Source organism: Erinaceus europaeus, chromosome 6 (genome assembly GCF_950295315.1).
Source record: "Erinaceus europaeus chromosome 6, mEriEur2.1, whole genome shotgun sequence".
Lineage (NCBI taxonomy): Eukaryota > Metazoa > Chordata > Mammalia > Eulipotyphla > Erinaceidae > Erinaceus > Erinaceus europaeus.
Window position 1 is genome coordinate 35542554 of NC_080167.1, and position 20502 is coordinate 35563055.

The following is a 20502-nucleotide window of genomic DNA, read 5'->3' on the forward strand; positions in this document are numbered from 1 at the left end:
TATAAAATTAAATTGTATTTATTTTGGATAGAGACAAATTGAAAGGGGAGGGAGAGAGAATGATACCTGTAGCACTTCTTTACTGTTTATGAAGCTTCCCCCTGCATATGGGGACCAGGGCTTACACCAGAGTCCTTGTGCATTGTAGCATGTGCGCTCTACCAAGGGTGCCACCACCTGGCCCCCGCTATATAAAAATTTTAACACTAGTATGCATGGCAATGTAAGATAATCATTCTTAGTAGGTCTATAAATGTTGAAAAAGTTGAAAAAAACTATAAATGTTGAAAAAGTTTTTACAGGTGAATTCTAAGATGAGAAATTTGAAGATCACTGTAGTATACTGACTTAATTTTCTCCCCCCCCCCCCCCATAGCACTGCTCAGCTCTGGCCTATGGTGATGCAGGGGATTGAACCTGGGACCTCTCAGAGCCTCAGGCATGAGAGTTTCTATCTTCCCTGCCCAATATTTGGTATTTTTGCTTCATTTTTTCCAATGCCAGTAGCTATTTGAATGGACACAATCATACATGTGTTACTGTATGCTAACAGTTTTACACCTAGCATAAATTTGATTCTCAGTTGTTGTCAGGCTAGGAGTAAGTCACTGCTTGACTATCATACTTTCTGGTGCTGTTGACTTTTTTTTTATTATTGTTATTCTTTTGCCACTGGGGTTATTGTTGGAGCTTAGTATTTTCACAATGAATCCACTGCTTCTGATGGCTGTTCCCCCACCCCTTTTCTTTATTATTAAATAGGACAAAGAGAAACTGAGAGGTGAAGGGGAGATAGATAGATAGATATTACAAACCTGCTTCACTGCTCCCGAAGTTTCTCCCCTGTAAGTGGGGACTAGGGTTCCAGCTTGGGTCCTTGTGCATAGTAAAAGTATGTACTTAACCCAGTGAGCCACCACTTGACCCCTTTTATTATTATTTTTAAAATAAATCTTTATTTTATTTATTTGTTTGCTGTTTTGTTTGGTTAGACCACTGTTCAGCTCTGGTTTACAGTGGGATGGGGGTTTAAACCTGGGACTTTGGAACCTCAGACATCAAAGTCTTTTTTTGCATAACCATTAATGCTATCTCTTTTACCTTGCTGATGAATTTTATAATCTTGAAAGTAGTAGACTGGGTTTCTTTAAAAAAAAAAAAAAAAAACTTTTTCTTTTTTAAATATTTATTCCCTTTTGTCACCCTTATTGTTTTTTTGTAGTTATTGTTGTTACTGATGTTGTCATTGCTGGATAGGATAGAAATGGAGAGATGAAGGGAAGACAAAGAGGGGAGAGAAAGATAGACACCTGCAGACCTGCTTCACCACATATGAAGTGACTCCACTGCAGGTGGGGAGCCGGGGGCTCAAACTAGGATCCTTATGCCGGTCCTTGCGCTTTGTGCCGTGTGTGCTTAACCCGCTGTGCTACTGCCCGACTTCCATAGACTGGGTTTCTGTATAATAAATAATGACTGGAAGCATTTGCTTTCCTCTTTTTACGTGCCTCTTTTAAAATAAAAACAATATAATTGACTGTAAACAACATGTATTTCAGACCACAGGATCACAACTCATCTAAGCAGAATTATAAGTTTAGGAATTTAGAAAAAGTAATCCTTTAAGTTAAGTCTTATAGAATGCAGCTTCTTAATGAAGTATAGCAGATTTAAAAAAATGTACTAACCCTTTTATAAATTTGTATTGTTAGGAGATAGATAAGTAAATAACCAAATCAGTTATTTTGCCTTCCTTTGGCAAGCTAAGCAGATGTCATGATCATTTAGATCTATTAACCAGGACATTTCTTTTTCATTAAGATGAAGACAAGGTGTGTATTCATTGATTTATTGTATTTTTTTGGTGTGTATGTGTGTGTATGTAATGAGTTTTCTTCCTTTCTTTCTAATGTTCAGATCATTAATGAGAGAATAACTGAGTTCTCCCTTTCGGAATCCCAAAGAAACATCTGTGCTGTGCTGAGCTGCTGTCAGGGCATCCTCTCTACACCTGCTCTTGCTGTCATCTACACAGCCAAACAGGAACTGATTGTAGCTTTACTCAGCCAGCTGTGCAAGTTGGCCTGCTTGCAACAAGAAGGAGCTATAGTACCCCAGTTATTTGAGGTTGTTTACTTGGCCCTTGGTCATTATCTTGTGATTCAGAAGCAGCAAGTCAACCCCAGACGCACCTTTGGAGAGGTAACTGGGCACCTTCTCCAGCCATGCCTTGTCCTCAGGCACTTACTTTTAGGGGGCACATGGATACAGGCTAGTCAGGGTCAGCTGCGGCAGGTACTGAGCAGGGACATTAGGAATCAGATTGAAGCCATGCTTCGAGGTGCAGTTTTTCAGCCCGAGCTGCTGTCATCATATAAAGAAGAACTTTTGGACCAACAGCAAGGTGACATAAAGATGGGGGCCATGAAGAATCTTTTAACTCCACTGGGTACTCTGATTGCCAAACTAGGTGATTCTGGCTACTGTGAACCCTCTCTTCATGCTACTGTTGTAGCCCATTCCGTGGCCTTACTATTTAAACTTTTTCTAGACTCTTATTCTAAGGAAGGGAACCAGTTTCTTTGCTTCCAGGTACTCCCTAGGTTGTTTGGCTGCTTGAGGATTTCATATCTGCAGGAAGAGCAAATAAAAGCTCTGACTGCATCAGATTGGACCACAGAACTCTTGGTTGTAGAACAGCTGTTGACCTCAGTGGCTAATAACAATATTTACAACATTGCAGCGGATAAAATCCGGCATGGAGAAGCTCAGTTCCACTTTTACCGCCTTTTGGCTGAACTCTTGATAAACCATTCACAAGCATCCTTACCAGCCTGGTTCCGCTGCCTCAAGATTTTAATGTCCTTGAATCACTTGATTTTGGAGCCAGATCTGGATGATATGTTGTCCTCAGCTTGGATTGATGCAGAAGTAATGGAGTATCGAACCAAAAAAGCCCAGGAGGTGCTTATTCATACTCTCTTCCAGACCTATGCCAAACTACGGCAAGTGCCCCGTTTGTTTGAGGAGGTTTTGGGAGTGATCTGTTGTCCAGCTGCTGAGACACTGAGACAGCCCATGCTGACCTCAGGACCCTCTACAGTGCTCTGTGAATGCCTCCTGGAGTTGCCTCTGAGTCAGATCTTGGACACATGGTCCCTATTTTTGGACAAATTCCAGTCTTTGATCTTGCCTTGTTTGCAGGGTGATGTAGACATAGCTTTGAAGTCACTGTCCCTGAGTTCACTGCTGAACTGTGTTATGTTCAATATGAGGAGCCCGGACAGCAATACACCTCTTCCCATCATCAGACGCATGCAGTGCACAATGGAGAGGATGTTTCGAGAGCTTGTGAAACCCCTGCTACACCTTCTCCTGGTCCCCCAGGGTTCAGAAACAGAGCTTTGGCTACAGAAGGTCAGCGACTCTGCACTCCTACTTGCTTACACCTGGGCCCAGGTTGACGCCATGCTCAGTTTAAACTGTAGTCAGTATCACTCTATGTTTGGGACCCTAACAAGTGATGATCTGAAGAGCCCTAGCCTTCCTTTGTTGCTGCCACATTTCGACAGACACCTTTGGAAGAAGATAGAAAAGTTGACAGCTCAGTTTAACTCCCTTGGCAGGTATTGCTTGGAACAACTCTACCTGCAGAGAATGAAAAGAACTTTATTGCAAGTTAGTTTTCAGTCTGAAAAAGCCGTCCATACTTTGAGATATGATGCTGCCTATATTATTGCTTCTGGTAGAAAGAGCTTGAGTGAGAGGAAAACAGCTTCCTGGGATGGCCAGATAGGGACAGTGAGTATGCTCACATACCCTGTAGCACACTGGCACTTGATTGTGTCCAATCTCACAATTTTGGTATCCTATCTTTGTCCAGATGATGTGAGATACTTGGCAGATGTCCTGCTAAGCACATTACCCATAGGGCAGGCGCAGGGAGGTTCTGTAGATGAAGAGCCACACATTACACTTGAAAAAATATCCCAGGTCATCCTTCATAGCCCTTTCTTTCCAGAAATGCAATCCTTTCATTCTGCTTTCTTAATGTGCCTGTCAGCAAGATGTGCAGATATTCTGTGTTCTGGTGTCCAGAATGACCCATGTTTTCTCAAAAAGCGGCTGTCCTGGCTTTTTGAAAAGGACCACATGGATGTGGCTCATTGGGAAAAGAGATTTTCCAAAGATGGAGTTAAAGGTATTGAACCAAAAGGAGAAATTGCCCAAAACTTATTATCCTTGGTGAAAGTTGACTGCTCCATCCAGCTGGAGGAAGATGAATTACAAAGCATCCTAGGGCTTCTGAAAGTTGTTTCTACTCTACAACTGGACAGCCTCATGAGTCCCTATCATGTGCATTATTTTCTTCTGTTACTGTCCTTGGCCATAACTGACTTGGGGAACTCTTGCTCCTTCTCATTGATGCTCAAATTTTTGAAGACTTGTTACCATCTTCTAGGTTACCTTCAAAGGGGAAAATGTGCCCGGTCAGTGCTTAAGATCCTGTATGCTAGTGATATTTTTGAGATCATACTTACCTCATTATTCAAAGTCAGTAATCGATTTATCATTGATATAAATGATCCCTCTTCATTGGAATTCCTCCAGATGATTGAGATATTCTTAGAACAGCTAATGCAGATGCTTATCCAGATAAAGATGAGTTTGGTGCTCAATTTTGGGAAAATCCTTGCATTCTTATCACAGTGCAAATTGTACACTGAAGCAACTACAGGCAAACAGCTGGAAAATCACAATCCTCTGGGCAGGCAGCTCCTTCTGATGTCTTTAACCAAGTTGTGTCAAGTTCTGGGACCTTTTGTCAGAGAGCAGAAAGAGCATGAGGCAACAGAAGCACTATCAGAGCTGTTGGAGCAGGCCATTCTCCAGACAGCAACCTTGCTCCAGCTCTATTCAACACATAGGGGGCAGTGTCTTTCTTCCCACTTAGTCTCCGTCATCACACTCTTGGAATCGGATGTGGGCCAGCACTCCAAGCACAGAGGGATAGAAATTCCCCCAACAACTGACAAAATGCTGTTATCACATACTGCTTTGTACCAATGTGTTTACTCCCAAATACTATCAGAGTTGCCAGCTTTTGTAGGAAACACGCCATCTTTTCAGGCAGCGGTGCGGTTTTTAACTCTCTTCTTTTTGGCTCCAGAACTACATTCCCAGAAGGATTGTGTTTTTACCTCCATATTTAATGCTGTGAGAAAAGTTCTTACAGGTAAGATATTTTCTTTTTAAGCTAATTCTGTATTGCAGAACTTTTAGTAGATGGAAACTTAGTATATGACTTACAAGGTGAAATGTTACCCCCTGACCCCCATTTGGAATAGTTACACATTTCAAAAAGTACAACTCAGCCAGTGGTGATAAATCAGTTGACTCCCAGAAATTTATTTCTATTGTCTGCTTTCTTTGCAGACATAAGCAACAACTCTTAGTTTCCCTGCTTTTTTACTCATATATATATATTTTAAATCTGTCCTGACCCCCAAGCTGCATATGTGCATGATTTCATTGCTTCTGGGCTGACTTTTCATTTAGATAGAGAGGGAGACACACCATGGCATTTGGGTCCATGTGGTGCAGAGTTGTCAACCTGGTTCTTGCAAGGGCTTGTACTCAAAGGCTTCAATGTGATACATATTTATCATCAGGGCTATAAGTGCTCTCTGGGTGGAGGATTGGCCTATGATGTCATCATGGTGTTTGAGTTGAATGTCATCTGTCCTAGTCAGCTTATTAGAACTGAAAACTCAGCTGCTATTTTCACACATGAGGATTTGATAGCAGTTATTCCCCAGGTCAAAGATAAGAGGCCAGATTTTCTCCCAAACCTTTCTATTATAGCATATACCAAAGCTGGTGTGACGATTTGTTTTCATTTCTTTTTTAAAAAATTGCTGTCATGGTTATCGCTGGGGTTTGGTGTTGGCACTACAAATCCACCACTTCCAGTAGCCATTCTTTTTCTCCCTTCCCTACCCCTCCCTTCCCTTCCCCTCCCCTCCTTTGCTTTCTCTTCTCTTTCTTCTCTTTTCTCTTCTATTTTATTTGATAGAACAGAGAAAAACTGAGAGAGAAAGGGAAAGAGAAAGACATCTGCAGACCTGCTTATGAAGTGTCCCTAAGATAGGCAAAATGGGGGCCACAGGTGCACTCAGACATGGGATTGTTAAGTCAGATCTTGTAGTAAGTATAGCTACCTGGTCTGCTAGACCAGTGTTAAACTAATGTGTGGCCTGAATAATGCTGTTTTCACCTCTTTCAATAGCCTTTCCATCTCTGCTTTGGTTGTGGATTAACTAAAAGACTTTGATGTTGCTATTTATTTATTTATTTATTTATTTCCAGAGCACTGCTCAGCTTTGACTTATGGTGGTACAGGGCATTTGACCTGGGACTTTGAATCCTCAGGCATGAAAGTCTCTTTGCATAACCATTTTGCTGTCTCCTCCACCCCTCACATGTTCTAGTTTGTTCTGTCAGTGACTCTTAAAAGAATGGTGCTCATCTCAGTGGGGGTTGAAATTTAGTTTTTTTGTTGTTTGTTTTTTAAATTTATTCATTTGTGTGTGTGTGAGAGAGAGAGAGAGAGAGAAAAGAAGAAGAAGGAGGAGGAGGAGGAGAGAGAACCAGAGCTTCACTTCTGTACATGTGATGCTGAGAATTGAACCCAAGGCCTCATGCTTGAGAGTCCAACATGTTACCCACTACATCACTCCTTGGGCCACAAATTTATGTCTTTTTTTTTTTTTTTAGTACTGGCTATAGCATTTTAAATGAATATCCTAGGAAATGACAGCTGGTGATCTGAACCTCTAACTCTTAACTGTGTGTCCTTAGACTTATGGTGACTCAGACGATGGAATTGAAGTCTCTGTCATAGAGGTGGGAGTTGCAAGGCCAGGAATTCCAGTGTTCATTTAAACTGTAGATCCTGAGGCATTGCCCCTGGGTCTAGATTTCATATACCTGAGCTGCTTGACTTTTATCTAGAAATGTGACCAGAGGTCTGAAAGAAATGCTAAATGAGGTGTGTGGCCTTTTGGCCTGACTTCTTTTTTGGGTGAAGAGAGAGAATATTAAAGTTGGCTGCAAAAAAAACGGAATAGTTGCCAGCCGTGACTTCAAGGGATGGTTCACAGGCATTTTAGCTTGAATGAGCATTTCTTTCTTTCTTTCTTTCTTTAAAATCATACTTTCCCAGAAATCTTTTTCTCAAGCAGTGCTTTTAGTTTTAACTTTTTTAATATTTTATTTATTTTATTTTTGAGAGAGATGTAGAGGGGGAGAGAGAGACAGAGTTCTGCTCAGAGCACTGCTCAGCTCTGGCTTATGGTGGTGCGGGGCATTGAACCTGGGACTTTGGAGCCTCAGTCATGAGAGTCTGTTTGCATACTATTATGCTGTCTTCCTGGCCCTTGAACGAGCATTTCTGAGGAATGCTTTTTGATAATAACTACCTCAATTCAAAGACAAAAAAAATCATCACTTAAAAATACTTCATGTATGTGTAAAACTATATCCTAGTTTGGAGATGAAGTTGATTTTGGTTTGTCTAATTAAATGAAGAGCCATTCACACAAATGACACTAATACTCAAATCATGAGATATTCTAAAGTGTATAGCTGTGGGTTGACAGTTTGCATGTTGGCAAAGCATGAGTTAGCAGTTGCTTTCAAAGGATAGGTAGGGTGGGTCGAGAGCCTGGAGAGTGATGATGTTGAGCCTTTCATGTGGTAGTTACTGCCTTTTTTGATACTTTCAGCCAGGAATTGGTGCTCATTTTTTTGTTTCACTGTTGAGAGAGTCAAGGATCCAGAGAATTCAGAGTTCATGATCATACAACTTATAGACTTGGACCTAGATCTTCTTTTTTTATAATATGTATTTTATTAGTGATTTAATAGTGACTGATAAGATTATTTTATTAGTGATTTAATAGTGACTGATAAGATTATAACTCTGTATGTTCCAATTTTAGTACATGTGCTGCTGAAGCGGGCATAGGGTATATAATTCTGAACCACTCCCATGAACGCTCTGTGCCTTTCCACTCCCCCTAGCAGTAACCACCATGGAGACAGGTCACAGATATTGTAGACTTTTTTTTGTGTTTTGTTTTCAAGTTCATGTCTTTCAGTTCTCCATATTCCACATATAAGTGAAATCATCCTGTAGTTGTCCTTCCTTCCTTATTTCACTAATCATAATCACTGCTAATCCCCTCCATTTAGTCCCAAGTGATACATTATAGTCTTTTTTAAATGCTTAGTATTCCATTGAATATGACTTTTCTTTTTTTAATTTATAACATCCAAATTAGTGATTTTTTTCTTCCATTGTTAAGAGCTTTCCCCCCCTTTTAAAATTTTTTTAACCTTTATTTATTCATTGGATAGAGACAGCCAGAAATTGAGAGGGAAGGGCATGATAGGAAGGGAGAAAGAGAGAGACACCTGGAGCTTTGCTTCACGACTTGCAAAATTTTCCCCTTGCAGGTGGGGAATGGGGGCTTGAACCCAGGTCCTTGAGCACTGTAACATGTACACTCAACCAGGTGCACCACCACCAGGCCCCTAGCTTTTTCCCCTTTTCACTCTTTAAGTATCTCTCATAGCATTCCCCCTATCCCCCAGACTTCTTAAATCTTTTAGTCAGGACAGAGAAAAGGTATGTACCAGAGAAGCACGTGGGCCATTTGGGTAATGATGGCTGACCCCGTGGAAGCTGATGCCCATTTTTTTTTAAAAATTTTATTTATAAAATGGAAATATTGACAAGACTATAGGATGAGAGAGGTACAATTCCACACAGTTTCCACCACCAGAGCTCTGTATCCCATCCCATCCCTTGAAAGCTTTCCTATTCTTTTTTTTTTAATTAAAAAAAATTATTTTCCTTTTTTTGTTGCCCTTGTTTTTATCATTGTGGTTATTATTATTGTTGTTATTGATGTTGTTGTTGCCAGATAGGACAGAGAAATGAAGAAAGGAGGGGAAGACAGAGATGGGGAGAGAAAGATAGATACCTGCAGACCTGCTTCACTGCTTGTGAAGTGACCCCCCTCCAGGTGGGGAGCCAGGGGCTTGAACCGGGATCCTTACACCAGTACTCAAGTTTCACGCCATGTGTGCTTATCCGCTGCGCTCAACCCTCAGCTTTTCTACTCTTTATCCCTCTGGGAGTATGGACCCAGGATCATTATGGGGTACAGAAGGTGGAAGGTCTGGCATCTGTAATTGCTTCCCTGCTGAACAAGGGCATTGGCAGGCTAATCCATACTCCCAGCCTGCCTCTCTCTTTTCCTAGTGGGGCAGGTACCTGGTGGGGTCAGCTGCCTAGTGAAGTCCGGTTGGCATCAAGGTAGCATCTGAAACCTGGTGGCTGAAAAAGTTAAGATAAAAAGCAGAACAAATTGTTGACTAATCATGAAGCTAAAGGCAAGAATATTGCAGATGAAGATTTGGGGGTCTCTGTTTTGGAAAAAGCTAGTGTGTCTATTTTAGGTAAATTCCAAGGGGCCCATGACTTTACTAATTTTTGCCTGAGGCTGACATCTAATATGCAGGTGGATCCAAGTTATTGTCTGGGGAGATGGTGTCATAGTTGGAAAAAGGACTAGAAAGCTGCATCAGGGAAGAGAATAGCTCCCAAATATGGGAAAATTATATAAATATTGTTAACTGTAAACCCCATCGATTTGATCTGGGCCCCTTATTCAGCTTAGGAACCTATGTAACCTCTGTATCTCTGTAGGTCTGAGCTCACCTTCTGTGGTCACAGCTAGGAACATTCCACGCTGCACTAATTTTATGACCCATCTTCCTCAGGTGTAGGTAGAGTATGTTATCCAACATCCCTTTGGAGAAGGGAACATTCCCTACCATTGTTGATCCACATTGAGGACAATGTCCTATAGGGGCCCACAGGGGCCCATTATTTTGTTTCTGATGGAGATGACCAGTGACAGTGATGAGAGGCATTTGTTAGAAGTCTAGGCCAATCTTATTAGGGAATCCTAGCACTCCCTGACTAGGGCCCCAGGTGATGGGGTGGCTTGGTAGTGACTAAAGAGTCATCATTAAAGTATGCTGGTCTCTTACCCTTATTCACCTTTTGTAGTCCTTACTTTGTCTGACAAGGTTAGCCTTGAAGTGATTGAGGGAAGTGCAATATGAGGTAGGTGAGGAGGGTATCTAGGTCTAAGTAAATATTTCATTAGGTACTTTATGGTGTTATTTTAGGTCTTTCTACTTGCTTGCTGCATTTACTGACTAAGTGCAAACTATTGTGTACTTTTTCTTTAAGGTATTCCCCCCCCAACTTATGGGTATGCGTATGTATGCCCGATCTCATGGGCCCTTGTCTATATCTAGGTTTTGAGGTTTTGTTAAGAAGTGTACCAAGTGAAATGGAATTAAGGAGTTCTATGAGCTAGGAGAGGTCTCACCAGAGTAATGAAGCTGAAGGTTTGACATTTTGTACCTGACGTCTCTGGATACAGTCCAGATTGAAACATGCTGACATGGTACTGGTTGCACTGATTAGGCTGGGATCAGCAGATGCAGTATCAGTTGGTATGAATTGAGAGAAGCATGCAGAAAGTGAGCCCTACCCTAGAGCTTCCAGGACTGTGAGAAATACAGGCTTTATAGAGAAAAGGGAAGGTTCCTGCTTTCTTAGGGTTTACGAAGGCAATAGATAGTTAATTAAATAGTGATTTGTGAGAATGTATATTCACTTCCCTTAGGCCCTACCTTCACTTCCTTTCTAAGCTTTACCTACGGTTACTACACCTTCCAGGTGTCCTTCCTTTTTTCTCTCATATAAAGGAAACAGCTCCTGATATCTCCATACTCTCTTCCCTCTCAAAGATGATGTAACCACAGAGGTTCCTAGCCACAAAAGCTCTGGACCTCAATGAAACTAGGGTTCAGAACCCTCTGATCATCTTCCCCTAACATTTCCCCCTGGGAGTATGGGCCAAAATCTTTTTGGGGTGCAGAAGAAAGTAGTTTTGGTTTCTGTAATTGCTTCTCTGATAGACATGGACATTGACCAGTCAATCCATACCCCCAACTTTATCTTTCCCTAGGGCAGGGCTCTGGATAGGTGAGTTTTGGGAGCAAGGGAGACTTGGAGTTAGTTCTTTATCTTTCCAATACTTTCTCTCTGTCTTCAATGCTGTATTTAGTAAGCAAAGAACATGTTAACAATGTGAAATAGTCTGATAGGCTGAAATATGCTGGAAAGGTAAGCTGTGGTTAGATTACAGAGGATCTTGAATGCCCTAACTTTGAGCTTTATTATGCAACATTGCACCTAGTGACTCTGGTAGTGTTAGAGGCCCTTTCTTTCTACCTACCTTCGTTCCTTTCTTTTTCCTTTCCTTCCATCTTTCTTTCTTTCTTTCTTTCTTTCTCTCTTCCTTCTTCCCTCCCTCCTTCCTTCCCTCCTTCATTCCTTCCTTCCTTTTTTTTTTTTGCATTAGTGAGATACAACAGGATGATTGCAACAGGTATTCCTTGAAAGTTCAGGAATCATAATCTCTTCAACATTCTCATTTGTTTAGAAACAATCAGCTCATTACTGTGCTTCATGAGGAAAGTTAAAAAGTAAATAAATAAAATAAAGTAACAATTTCTGTTAGTCCCCTGTCTCCTATAATCCAGAATTGGCACTGCTGACATTGTTTTCCTCTCAGGCATGTTTCTGAACTATATAGGTACGTGCAAAAGACGGCTTTATGTTGTAATGTATTCCCTGTACTCTGAATGGTAGCTTTTAATGACTGTTTATTGTTTCATCATGTAGCCACTCTTATTTTAGTTAATCTGACCCTTTTCTATTATATCTTAACAGTTTAAGTTTCTTTTTTACACAGATCCTGCAATTCCAGTTCAGGTAATTCAGGATATTGAGCCTCATTTGGGTGCCTTGTTCAACCAAATGTTAGAAGTTGGGACAATAAAGGACTTTAGGATGGTGATGCAGTGTATTCTACAAGGATTAGACATCAGCAACATATGGAAAGCAGATCTACAGGTGGGTAACTCTTTCTGTCTTTATGGCAGACACACAAATGATGATAAATGGAAAAACGAATAGAGAGTGCAGTATTCTGGTGCTGGGTAGTGGAGCACACAGTGGAATAATAAAGTAATAGTAACTTAAAGCAGTATCATCCTTAAAACTAAACAAATGTAAAAGCAGAGATTGTAGGCAAAGAGGGAGTTTACATGAAGAGCTCTCCTTTCTTTCTCTCATGAAAATAAATATAGTAAAGGAGCTCTGACTTTTGGAGAGTCTGAGGATCATAGTATGGAGAGCTCTTATATTTCTTTTTAAAAATTTTTATTAGTGATCTAATAGTAGTTTACAAGGTTATAAGATTGCATGGGATAGTGCCATGTCAAAATGAACCCTAAGGAGGCCTTTCTTTTTTTGAAGGCAGAGGGAGAGAGTGAAAGACCACAGTATTGAAACTTCCTTCAGTGTAGTGGGGGTTGTACTTGAACTTGGTTCATGCACATGGCAAAGCAACACACTATCCAAGTGAGCTACTTTGACAGAATTTGCTTTTCTTTTTTTTATAATTTTCTATTTTTATATTTTATTATTTATTATTTTATTATTTATTGTGATTTTTAATTAATTTTTTATTTAAGAAAGGATAAATTAACAAAACCATAGGGTAGAAGGCGTACAACTCCACACAATTCCCACCACCCAGTCTCCATATCCCATCCCCTCGCCTGATAGCGTTCCCATTCTCTATCCCTCTGGGAGCATGGACCCAGGGTCGTGGGTTGCAGAAGGTGGAAGGTCTGGCTTCTGTAATTGCTTCCCCGATGAACATGGATGTTGACTGGTCAGTACATACTCCCAGTCTGCCTCTCTCTTTCCCTAGTAGGGTGTGTCTCTGGGGAAGCGGAGCTTCCTAATAGGGTGGGGTCTTCAGTCCAGGGAAGCCTGGCCGGCATCCTGATGGCATCTGGAACCTGGTGGCTGAAAAGAGAGTTAACATACAAAGCCAAAAAAATTGTTGAGCAATCATGGACCCAAAGGTTGGAATAGTGGAGAGGAAGTGTTGGGGGGGGGGGGGTACTCACTGCAGACTATAGTGTACTTCTGCTTTCAGGTATATATTTTGCACTTGTTTATGGCTATGTGTGAACATATGCTCTCTCTCACAGAACCTGGTGTATATCTAGGTTTTGGGACTTTGTTAGAAAGTGATCCACCTGGGATGGAATTAGAGAATACTATGAAAGGAAGTTCTCACCCGAATAATGAAGCTGAAGGGTTGTCATTCCACACCTGAAGTCTCTGGACAGTCTGAGCTGAAGCATGTTGAGGTGGCAATCGCTGCATTGATTAGGTTGCGATCAGCTGATGCAATATTATTTTATATGGATTGGGAGAGCCATGTGGGAAAGTGGGCCCTATCCTAAGGTTCCAGGACTGGGAGAAATACAGGCTCTATAGTGTAGATGTGAGGTTCCTGCTGTCTTAGGATTCAAAAAGACAATGGATAGTTAATGTTATCACATTATTTGGTAATTGGCTTAACTTTGAAAAGGCTTTTTGTTAGAGTTTGCTGAATAGTACCCAGTATCTTGCAAATAGCTGTGACACTGGTTGCCTCTGGTCTACTTGGTCTAGGCTTTTGAGAGAGTCAACATATCAAATACACAGCCTATATATTAAGAAGACTCAGTCTGTGTTTTAACAATTTGGAGACATATAATTAATTTTTTCCCTCTCAGATTAATTAGTGATTTATATGACTACACTTTACTAGGAGTATACATAAACACCATTCCCACCACCAAAAGACTGTGTCCCATCCCACCCACCCACCCCCACCGGCCCAGGAAGCCGCATGTCTACCCCTCACCACAGGTTTTTTACTTTGGTGCCCTACTTTCAATTTAGTCAGATCCTGCTTTTAGTTTCCCTTTCAGATCTTCTTTCTCAACTTCTGTTGATGAGTGGGATCATTCCATACTCATCTTTATCTTTCTGACTTAGCTGACTTAACGTAATTCCTTCTAGCTCTGTCCAAGATGGGTCAGATAAGGTGGGTTCATTGTTCTTGATAGCTGTATAGTATTCCATTGTGTATATATACCACAGCTTTCTCAGCCACTCATCTGTTGTTGGGCACCTGAGTTGCTTCCAGGTTTTAGCTATTATGAATAGTGCTGCTATGAACATAGAAGTACACACCTCTTTTGGTTGGGTGTTACAGAGTCCTTGGGTATAACCCCAGGAGAAGAATTACTGGATCATATAGAAGGTCCATGTCTAGCCTTGTGAGAGTTCTCCAGACTGCAAAAGAATTCCTCATTGTTATTGTTATTATTGTTGTTATTACTGTCATTGTTGTTGGATAGGACAGAGAGAAATCAAGAGGAGAGGGGAAGACGTGGAGAGAAAAAGATAGACACCTGCAGACCTACTTTACTGTTTGTGAAGCAACCCCTTTTAGGTGGGGAGCTGGGGCCTCGAACTGGGAATCTTTAGCCAGTCCTTGCACTTTGTGCCATGTGCACTTTACCCACTGCACTACCACCCAGCCTCTTGGTTTTTTATTTTAATTATACTGTCTTGTTCACACTGTTCATGTTTTTAATTTTTTTTAATTTATGAGTGACTTCATTTTGTCTGCAGCACCATTGGGTCACAGCTTTGAGAAGATATCTGGCATTCCATCTAGCATATCAAGGGCAATCAAATTATACATTTTTTAAATTTAAGTCAGGTAGAAAATTAAAGAAATTGTACAGAGGAATGAAACACTGGAATGTTCAGAAATGGAGTGGATTTGGATAGGGGATCCCCTCCTTATGAGGGACATTGCTATGGAGATTAAGAGGAAAGCAGTGTGTATATAATGCAGTGTGTTGGGCTGCTGAGAATAAAAGATAGGTGAGAAGATAGTTGAATGAGGAAGGCAGCAGAAGCAGACTGTTGGTGCAGAAACAACATCCTACAGATGAATGGAAGAGTGGGAACTGACCTGGTAACCTTTGAGGTGTACCTGAAGAGTAGGAAGAGAACTCATGGCTCTCAGAGGTTTATAGGCAGTGTGCATAAGGATGTATCTAATCAAGAGTGATACAGAAAGATAGAGCTGTGTCATTTTATTGCCACCAGGGCTATTTTTTATTTTTATTTTTTATTTATAAAAAGAAAGCATTGAGAAAACCATAGGATAAGAGGGGTACAACTCCACACAATTCCAACCATCAGAACACCGTATCCCATCCCATCCCCTGATAGCGTTCCTATTCTTTATCCCTCTGGGAGTATGGACCCAAGGTCATTGTAGAGTGCAGAAGGTCAAAGGTCTGGCTTATGTAATTGCTTCCCCGCTGAACATGGGTGTTGGCAGGTCACTATACTCCCAGCCTGTCTCTCTCTTTCCCTAGTGGGGTGGGGCTCTGGGGAAGCAGAGCTCCAGGACATTTTGGTGGGGTTGTCTATCCAGGGAAGTCTGGTTGGCATCATGCTAGCATCTGGAACCTGGTGGCTGAAAAGAGAATTAACATATAATGCCAAACAAAGTGTTGACTAATCATGAACGTAAAGGCTGGAACAGTGCAGATGAAGAGTTGCGGGGGTGGGGTGTCTCTTTTTTTGTAGATAGCTACTAGGCATATTATAGTTATATTCCAAAGGGCCCATGACTATAGTAGTTTTTTTTTTTTCTTTTCCCCTGAGTCTGGCATCTGATATGCAGATGGATCCAAGTTATTGTCTGGGGAGATGATGTTATAGCTGGAAAAAGGAACAGAAAGCTGCATCAGGGAAGAGAGTAGCTCCCAAATATGGGAAAGGTGTATACATAATTGTTGACTATAGCCACCAGGGTTATTGCTGGAGCTTGGTGCCAGCACTACAAATCCAGTGCCCCTGGCAACCATTTTTTCTCCTTCCTTCCTCCTCCCCATTTCTTTCTTTTTTTTTTTTTTTTTTACCAGAGCACTACTCAGCTCTGGCTTATGGTGGTGTGGGGGATCGAACCTGGGACTTTGGAGCCTCAGGCATAAGAGTCTCTTTGCATAACCACTATGCTATCTACCCCCAATCTTTTTTTTTATTTTATTTTTTATTAGATAGGACAGAGAGAAATTGAGAGAGGAGGAGATAGAGATAAGGAAAGATAGACATCTGCAGACTTGCTTCACCACCCACCCATGAAGTGTCCCTTCTGCAAGGTAGAGAGTGGGGGATTGAAATGAGGTCCTTGTACTTGGTAATATGTGTACTTAACTGGGTATGCCCTGCCCTGCCCAGCCTACCTGTCTCTCCCTCTTTCTCTTTCTCTCCCTCTCTCATCACTTCTAATTCCATCCATTTTGTTCTAAAGAACACAATATCATCTTTTTTGATTACACAGTAGTATTCCATGGAGTATGTATACCATAATTTCTTTTCAGTCAGTAGTTGATGGGTATTTTGGCTGCTTCTCCTCTTTGACTATTGTGAATAATGCAGCTATGAACATAGGGGTGCATATGTCCCTTTGAATTAGTGTTGGCTTATCCTTTGTATAAATGCCCAAGAATGGTATTGGTGGATCATAAGGTAATCCCATTGTTATTTGTTAGGACTCCATGTAGTCTTCCAAAGGAGCTTCACCAGTTTGCATTCCTACCTATAGTATAATAGTCCCTTTTTCTTCACAACCTCTTCAACAAATGTTTTATTGATGTAGGCCATTCTCACAGGTATGAGGTGTAATCTCAAAGTAGTTTTAATTTGCATTTCTCTAGTGAAATAAAGCATTTCTTCATAATATCTGTGGGCAGTGTGTATCTTCTTTAGTAAACTGTTTAGTTCTTTGGCCCACTTTTTTATTGGGTTATTTTTTTCTTTTGTTGAAGAGTTGTGTCATTTTAGTATCAGTGACTAACTTATTCCCAAGATGAAGATAGTTGACTTCTGCTATATTTTTTCTTTTCCTTTAGGCCATTTTGTCTGCTATTACTTTGATCAAGTTGATACTGAACTGCCCAGTCAGTGGAGAGAAGGCAAGTTTGTTTTGGCGTGCATGCCCCCAGATCATCACAGCTCTAACTGTAAGTACTGTTTGGAATCATTCTTTGCCTTCTCAACACTGTCTTTGTTTCTGACATTTTCTAGTTTTAAGTAGAGTGTGTTCCTGAATGCTCCATCCTAAAGGTGGTTGTAAGCAAAAATTTATTTTTGCTAGTCTGCCCTGGCAGCATTTTTGTCTTGTCTGTATATGCTGTAGATATTATATGTAGATGGTTCTAAGGACATTGAGAAGCACTATATAGGCAGTGATTGTAGGAATGTGATGACTCACTTTGAAGGCTTGTTTATTTTAGGTGAGAAGGAATTCTGGGGCTTGCTTTGTCAACCCAAAATTTTATGGTTCACTCATTTATTTGTAGGGGTGGGTATGTATGTGTGTAAAATCTGTGCTACAGTAAGAAGAAAATGGTTGTGTAGAATGGAATAGTAATTTTTCAGATAGATTATTGTTATAATCCTATCCAAACATTAAATTTTGGCATTTGATAAATATGCTCAGTAGTTACATGACTTTCTCTTTTATTAGAATTAAAAATTACTTTAGATTGGTACTTTCTCTGTATTTCTGCTTTTTAGAGAGTTTGGCATCATATAACGTATTCCCAGGACAGAAAGATCTCAAGAATACACTTAATGCTCTCTTTGGTTCTTGAATTTTCTTGCACTGTCATTTCTGTCATTTTCTAGTTATATATGTAGTAGGTATTAGGAGGAATAGTATGTTTGTGGGAAGACATTCCACTGGTTCATCAGTGCAGGTGGCACACAGTCTTTGTCTTTATTGATAGAACCACAGGCTAGGAGTCACTTAGGTAAATTATACTGCTATATTGCAAAGTCAACACAACCAGTGTAGCTACAAGAAGATAAATATTGTAAGAGGCAACCCCAATATACCTCACCATGGGTACCATTTGTAGGTGATAGTGTGTGAGAAGTGCCATAGTCACTTCTCACCTTGGAAGGTCTTACACTATTCATTTTCTTGAGTCTGTTCTCTTTAGTCCCTAATAATTGAATGCCTAACTAGAGCAAATTCAGAAATATAACACATGGAGTTAAGAAAAATGTATTGGGATGTTGGAAATGTCAATGCATTTTTACATAGCAAAACAAAAAATGACTTTTTGACAATCCAGTAGAACTAATAATATATTTTTTGGGGGGGAGGAATAGTATATATCCAATGTGAAGTTTTCTTTTTATTTATCCATTTTATTTTCATTTTTTATATTATAGAATTACATGTCAGCAAGGATTTGAATCCACACTATTCCCACCACCAGAGTTCTGAATCTTCACTCTCCTCACTACAATCCACCATTGTTCCCCTAAAGTTTTAGACATAGACCGGCCAGCTTCTCTACAACTGTCCACATTTATACATAGTTGCCCCCTTCTTCTTCTGATTCACTCCTCTCTTTCCCTCTAAGCCACTCATGACATCATAGCTACCTCCATATGTCCCTCTCCTTTTCCTTCTCTCTTTCTGGGTGCTGATGGAGCTGGAGTGCAGAGTCCTCTTATCACTTCTCCCCCATTGGGAGTATGGATCAAGGTTGTTTATGGGGAGCAGAAGGTAGGAGTTTTGGCTTCTGTAGCTGCTTCTCTGCTGAGCATGGGCATTGACAGGCCAATCCATACCCCCAGCATATTTCTATCTTTTCCTAGTGGACCAGAGCTCTGGAGATGTGAGGGTCCAGGACACACTGGTGAGGTTGTCTGCCTGGAGAAGTTGGGGTGGAGTCATGATAGCATCTGCAACCTGGTGTCTGCAAGGTGGCATGACTTGAGGCTGTGGATTTTTTTCAGCTGTAGATTGTGTCCAATTCAATATGTTTTGTACAATAGTTGTATCCAGGAGAGTGAAGGCCTGATTACAGCTACTCCATAAATCTTGCCTCCCAGAACAAGTCAATGTGAAGTTTTCTTATTCTGAGAAATGAGATGAATTAAATTTTTATAAGAAATTAGTGTTCGTGGGAGTCAGGCTGTAGCGCAGCAGGTTAAGCGCAGGTGGCGCAAAGCACAAGGACCGGCATAAGAATCCCGGTTTGAACCCCGGCTCCCCACCTGCAGGGGAGTCCCTTCACAGGTGGTGAAGCAGGTCTGCAGGTGTCTGTCTTTCTCTCTCCCTCTCTGTCTTCCCCTCCTCTCTCCATTTCTCTCTGTCCTATCCAACAACGACGACTACAACAATAAGACAACAAGGGCAACAAAAGGGAATAAATAAATAAAATAAAATAAAGAAAGAAAGAAATTAGTGTTCTTCATGGTAGATGAATTCAACTGAAAGTATGGATCAAAGTAGCCAAGTTCATTGTAGATGGTCTTTGGAGATTGAACTCTGACTTCCTTATGTCTTCAGTTTCCCCACTGACCACATCAGTCCATTCTTGAGTGTAGGTATTCTTACATCTGTCACTTCAGACTTTACCCCTGTCACTTCTTTCTTTACCTCTCTGTCTACTTCAGTTTTTGTATTATTTTTATTATGTTTTTGAGACTCATCTTTATTTGCTTTGCTTTATTCCTCATTTTGTAGCTTCAAAACCGAGAGGCTTGTCAGGAGCAGCCTGTGTCCCTCATAGTGGTGATGCCCATTTTGGATGTCCTGGCCACATTACTGCGACAGGGTGAAGAGACCATCAGCAACCCACATCATGTCAGCCTTGCTTTCAGTATTTTGCTGACAGTACCTTTGGACCACCTGAAACCTCTTGAGTATGGGAGTATCTTTCTGAAAGTACACAATGTGCTCTTCTCAATTCTGCAGTGTCACCAGAAGGTGAGGAGTAGGAACATGACACTGGACAACTAGGTGATTTCTGCCTTCAGAAAAGTAGCAGTCAAATTTGAATGTTGCAGGGTAACATTGGACTCTCAAGTCTGAGGTTCTGAGTTTGATCCCTAGCATTGCACATGGCAGAGTGATGCTCATGTTCCCTCACCCTCTGTCTCTCTCTCTCATAAGTAAATAAACAAATCTTAATCAAAAACAAAAAGCAAACAAGACTAAAGTAAAGAAAAACTGACTTCCTAGGAAGAGCTTTTTGGTTCCAGTAATTTCCAGGGCCAAAGTGAATATTTTGTAGATGTCTCTCCAGAAGCAAAACCTATAATGTTTTATTACTAGAAAGTCTTTAACACCTTGCTTGCATCAATTTCCTTTTACATACACAGAGTGGTGAAATTTGAATTTGTGTGTGTGGAAGAGGAGGTGGGAGTAAGAGAATGCACTTTAGATTAACTGAATGACTTAAGTGCTGCTTTGTCATGTGCTTTACCTGGTCCTCACTGTATGGACCTTGAGAGCTCGTTTGGAGGTTCTAGCAGGGGAGCACAGCTACGTATACCGAAGACCGGTCCGCCTCTTCAGGGAAGGCCGTCCTCTTCTACCTAGCGCGCAG

At 40.9% G+C, this 20502-nt stretch overlaps 1 protein-coding gene across 3 annotated transcripts in view; it reads left to right on the forward strand.

The window, feature by feature from the left end:
• URB2 (URB2 ribosome biogenesis homolog) overlaps nt 1–20502 on the forward strand; it is a 44808-nt gene that overhangs the window by 7266 nt on the left and 17040 nt on the right. For 2 of the 3 annotated variants that reach the window (XM_060192022.1, XM_060192021.1), the window contains exons 4-7: nt 1918–5236; nt 11907–12067; nt 17002–17112; nt 19638–19880. In XM_060192022.1, coding sequence (XP_060048005.1) covers nt 1918–5236; nt 11907–12067; nt 17002–17112; nt 19638–19880 — 3834 coding nt within the window. The remainder of the gene's footprint in view (nt 1–1917; nt 5237–11906; nt 12068–17001; nt 17113–19637; nt 19881–20502) is intronic. The other variant, XM_060192024.1, reaches the window with a different exon arrangement.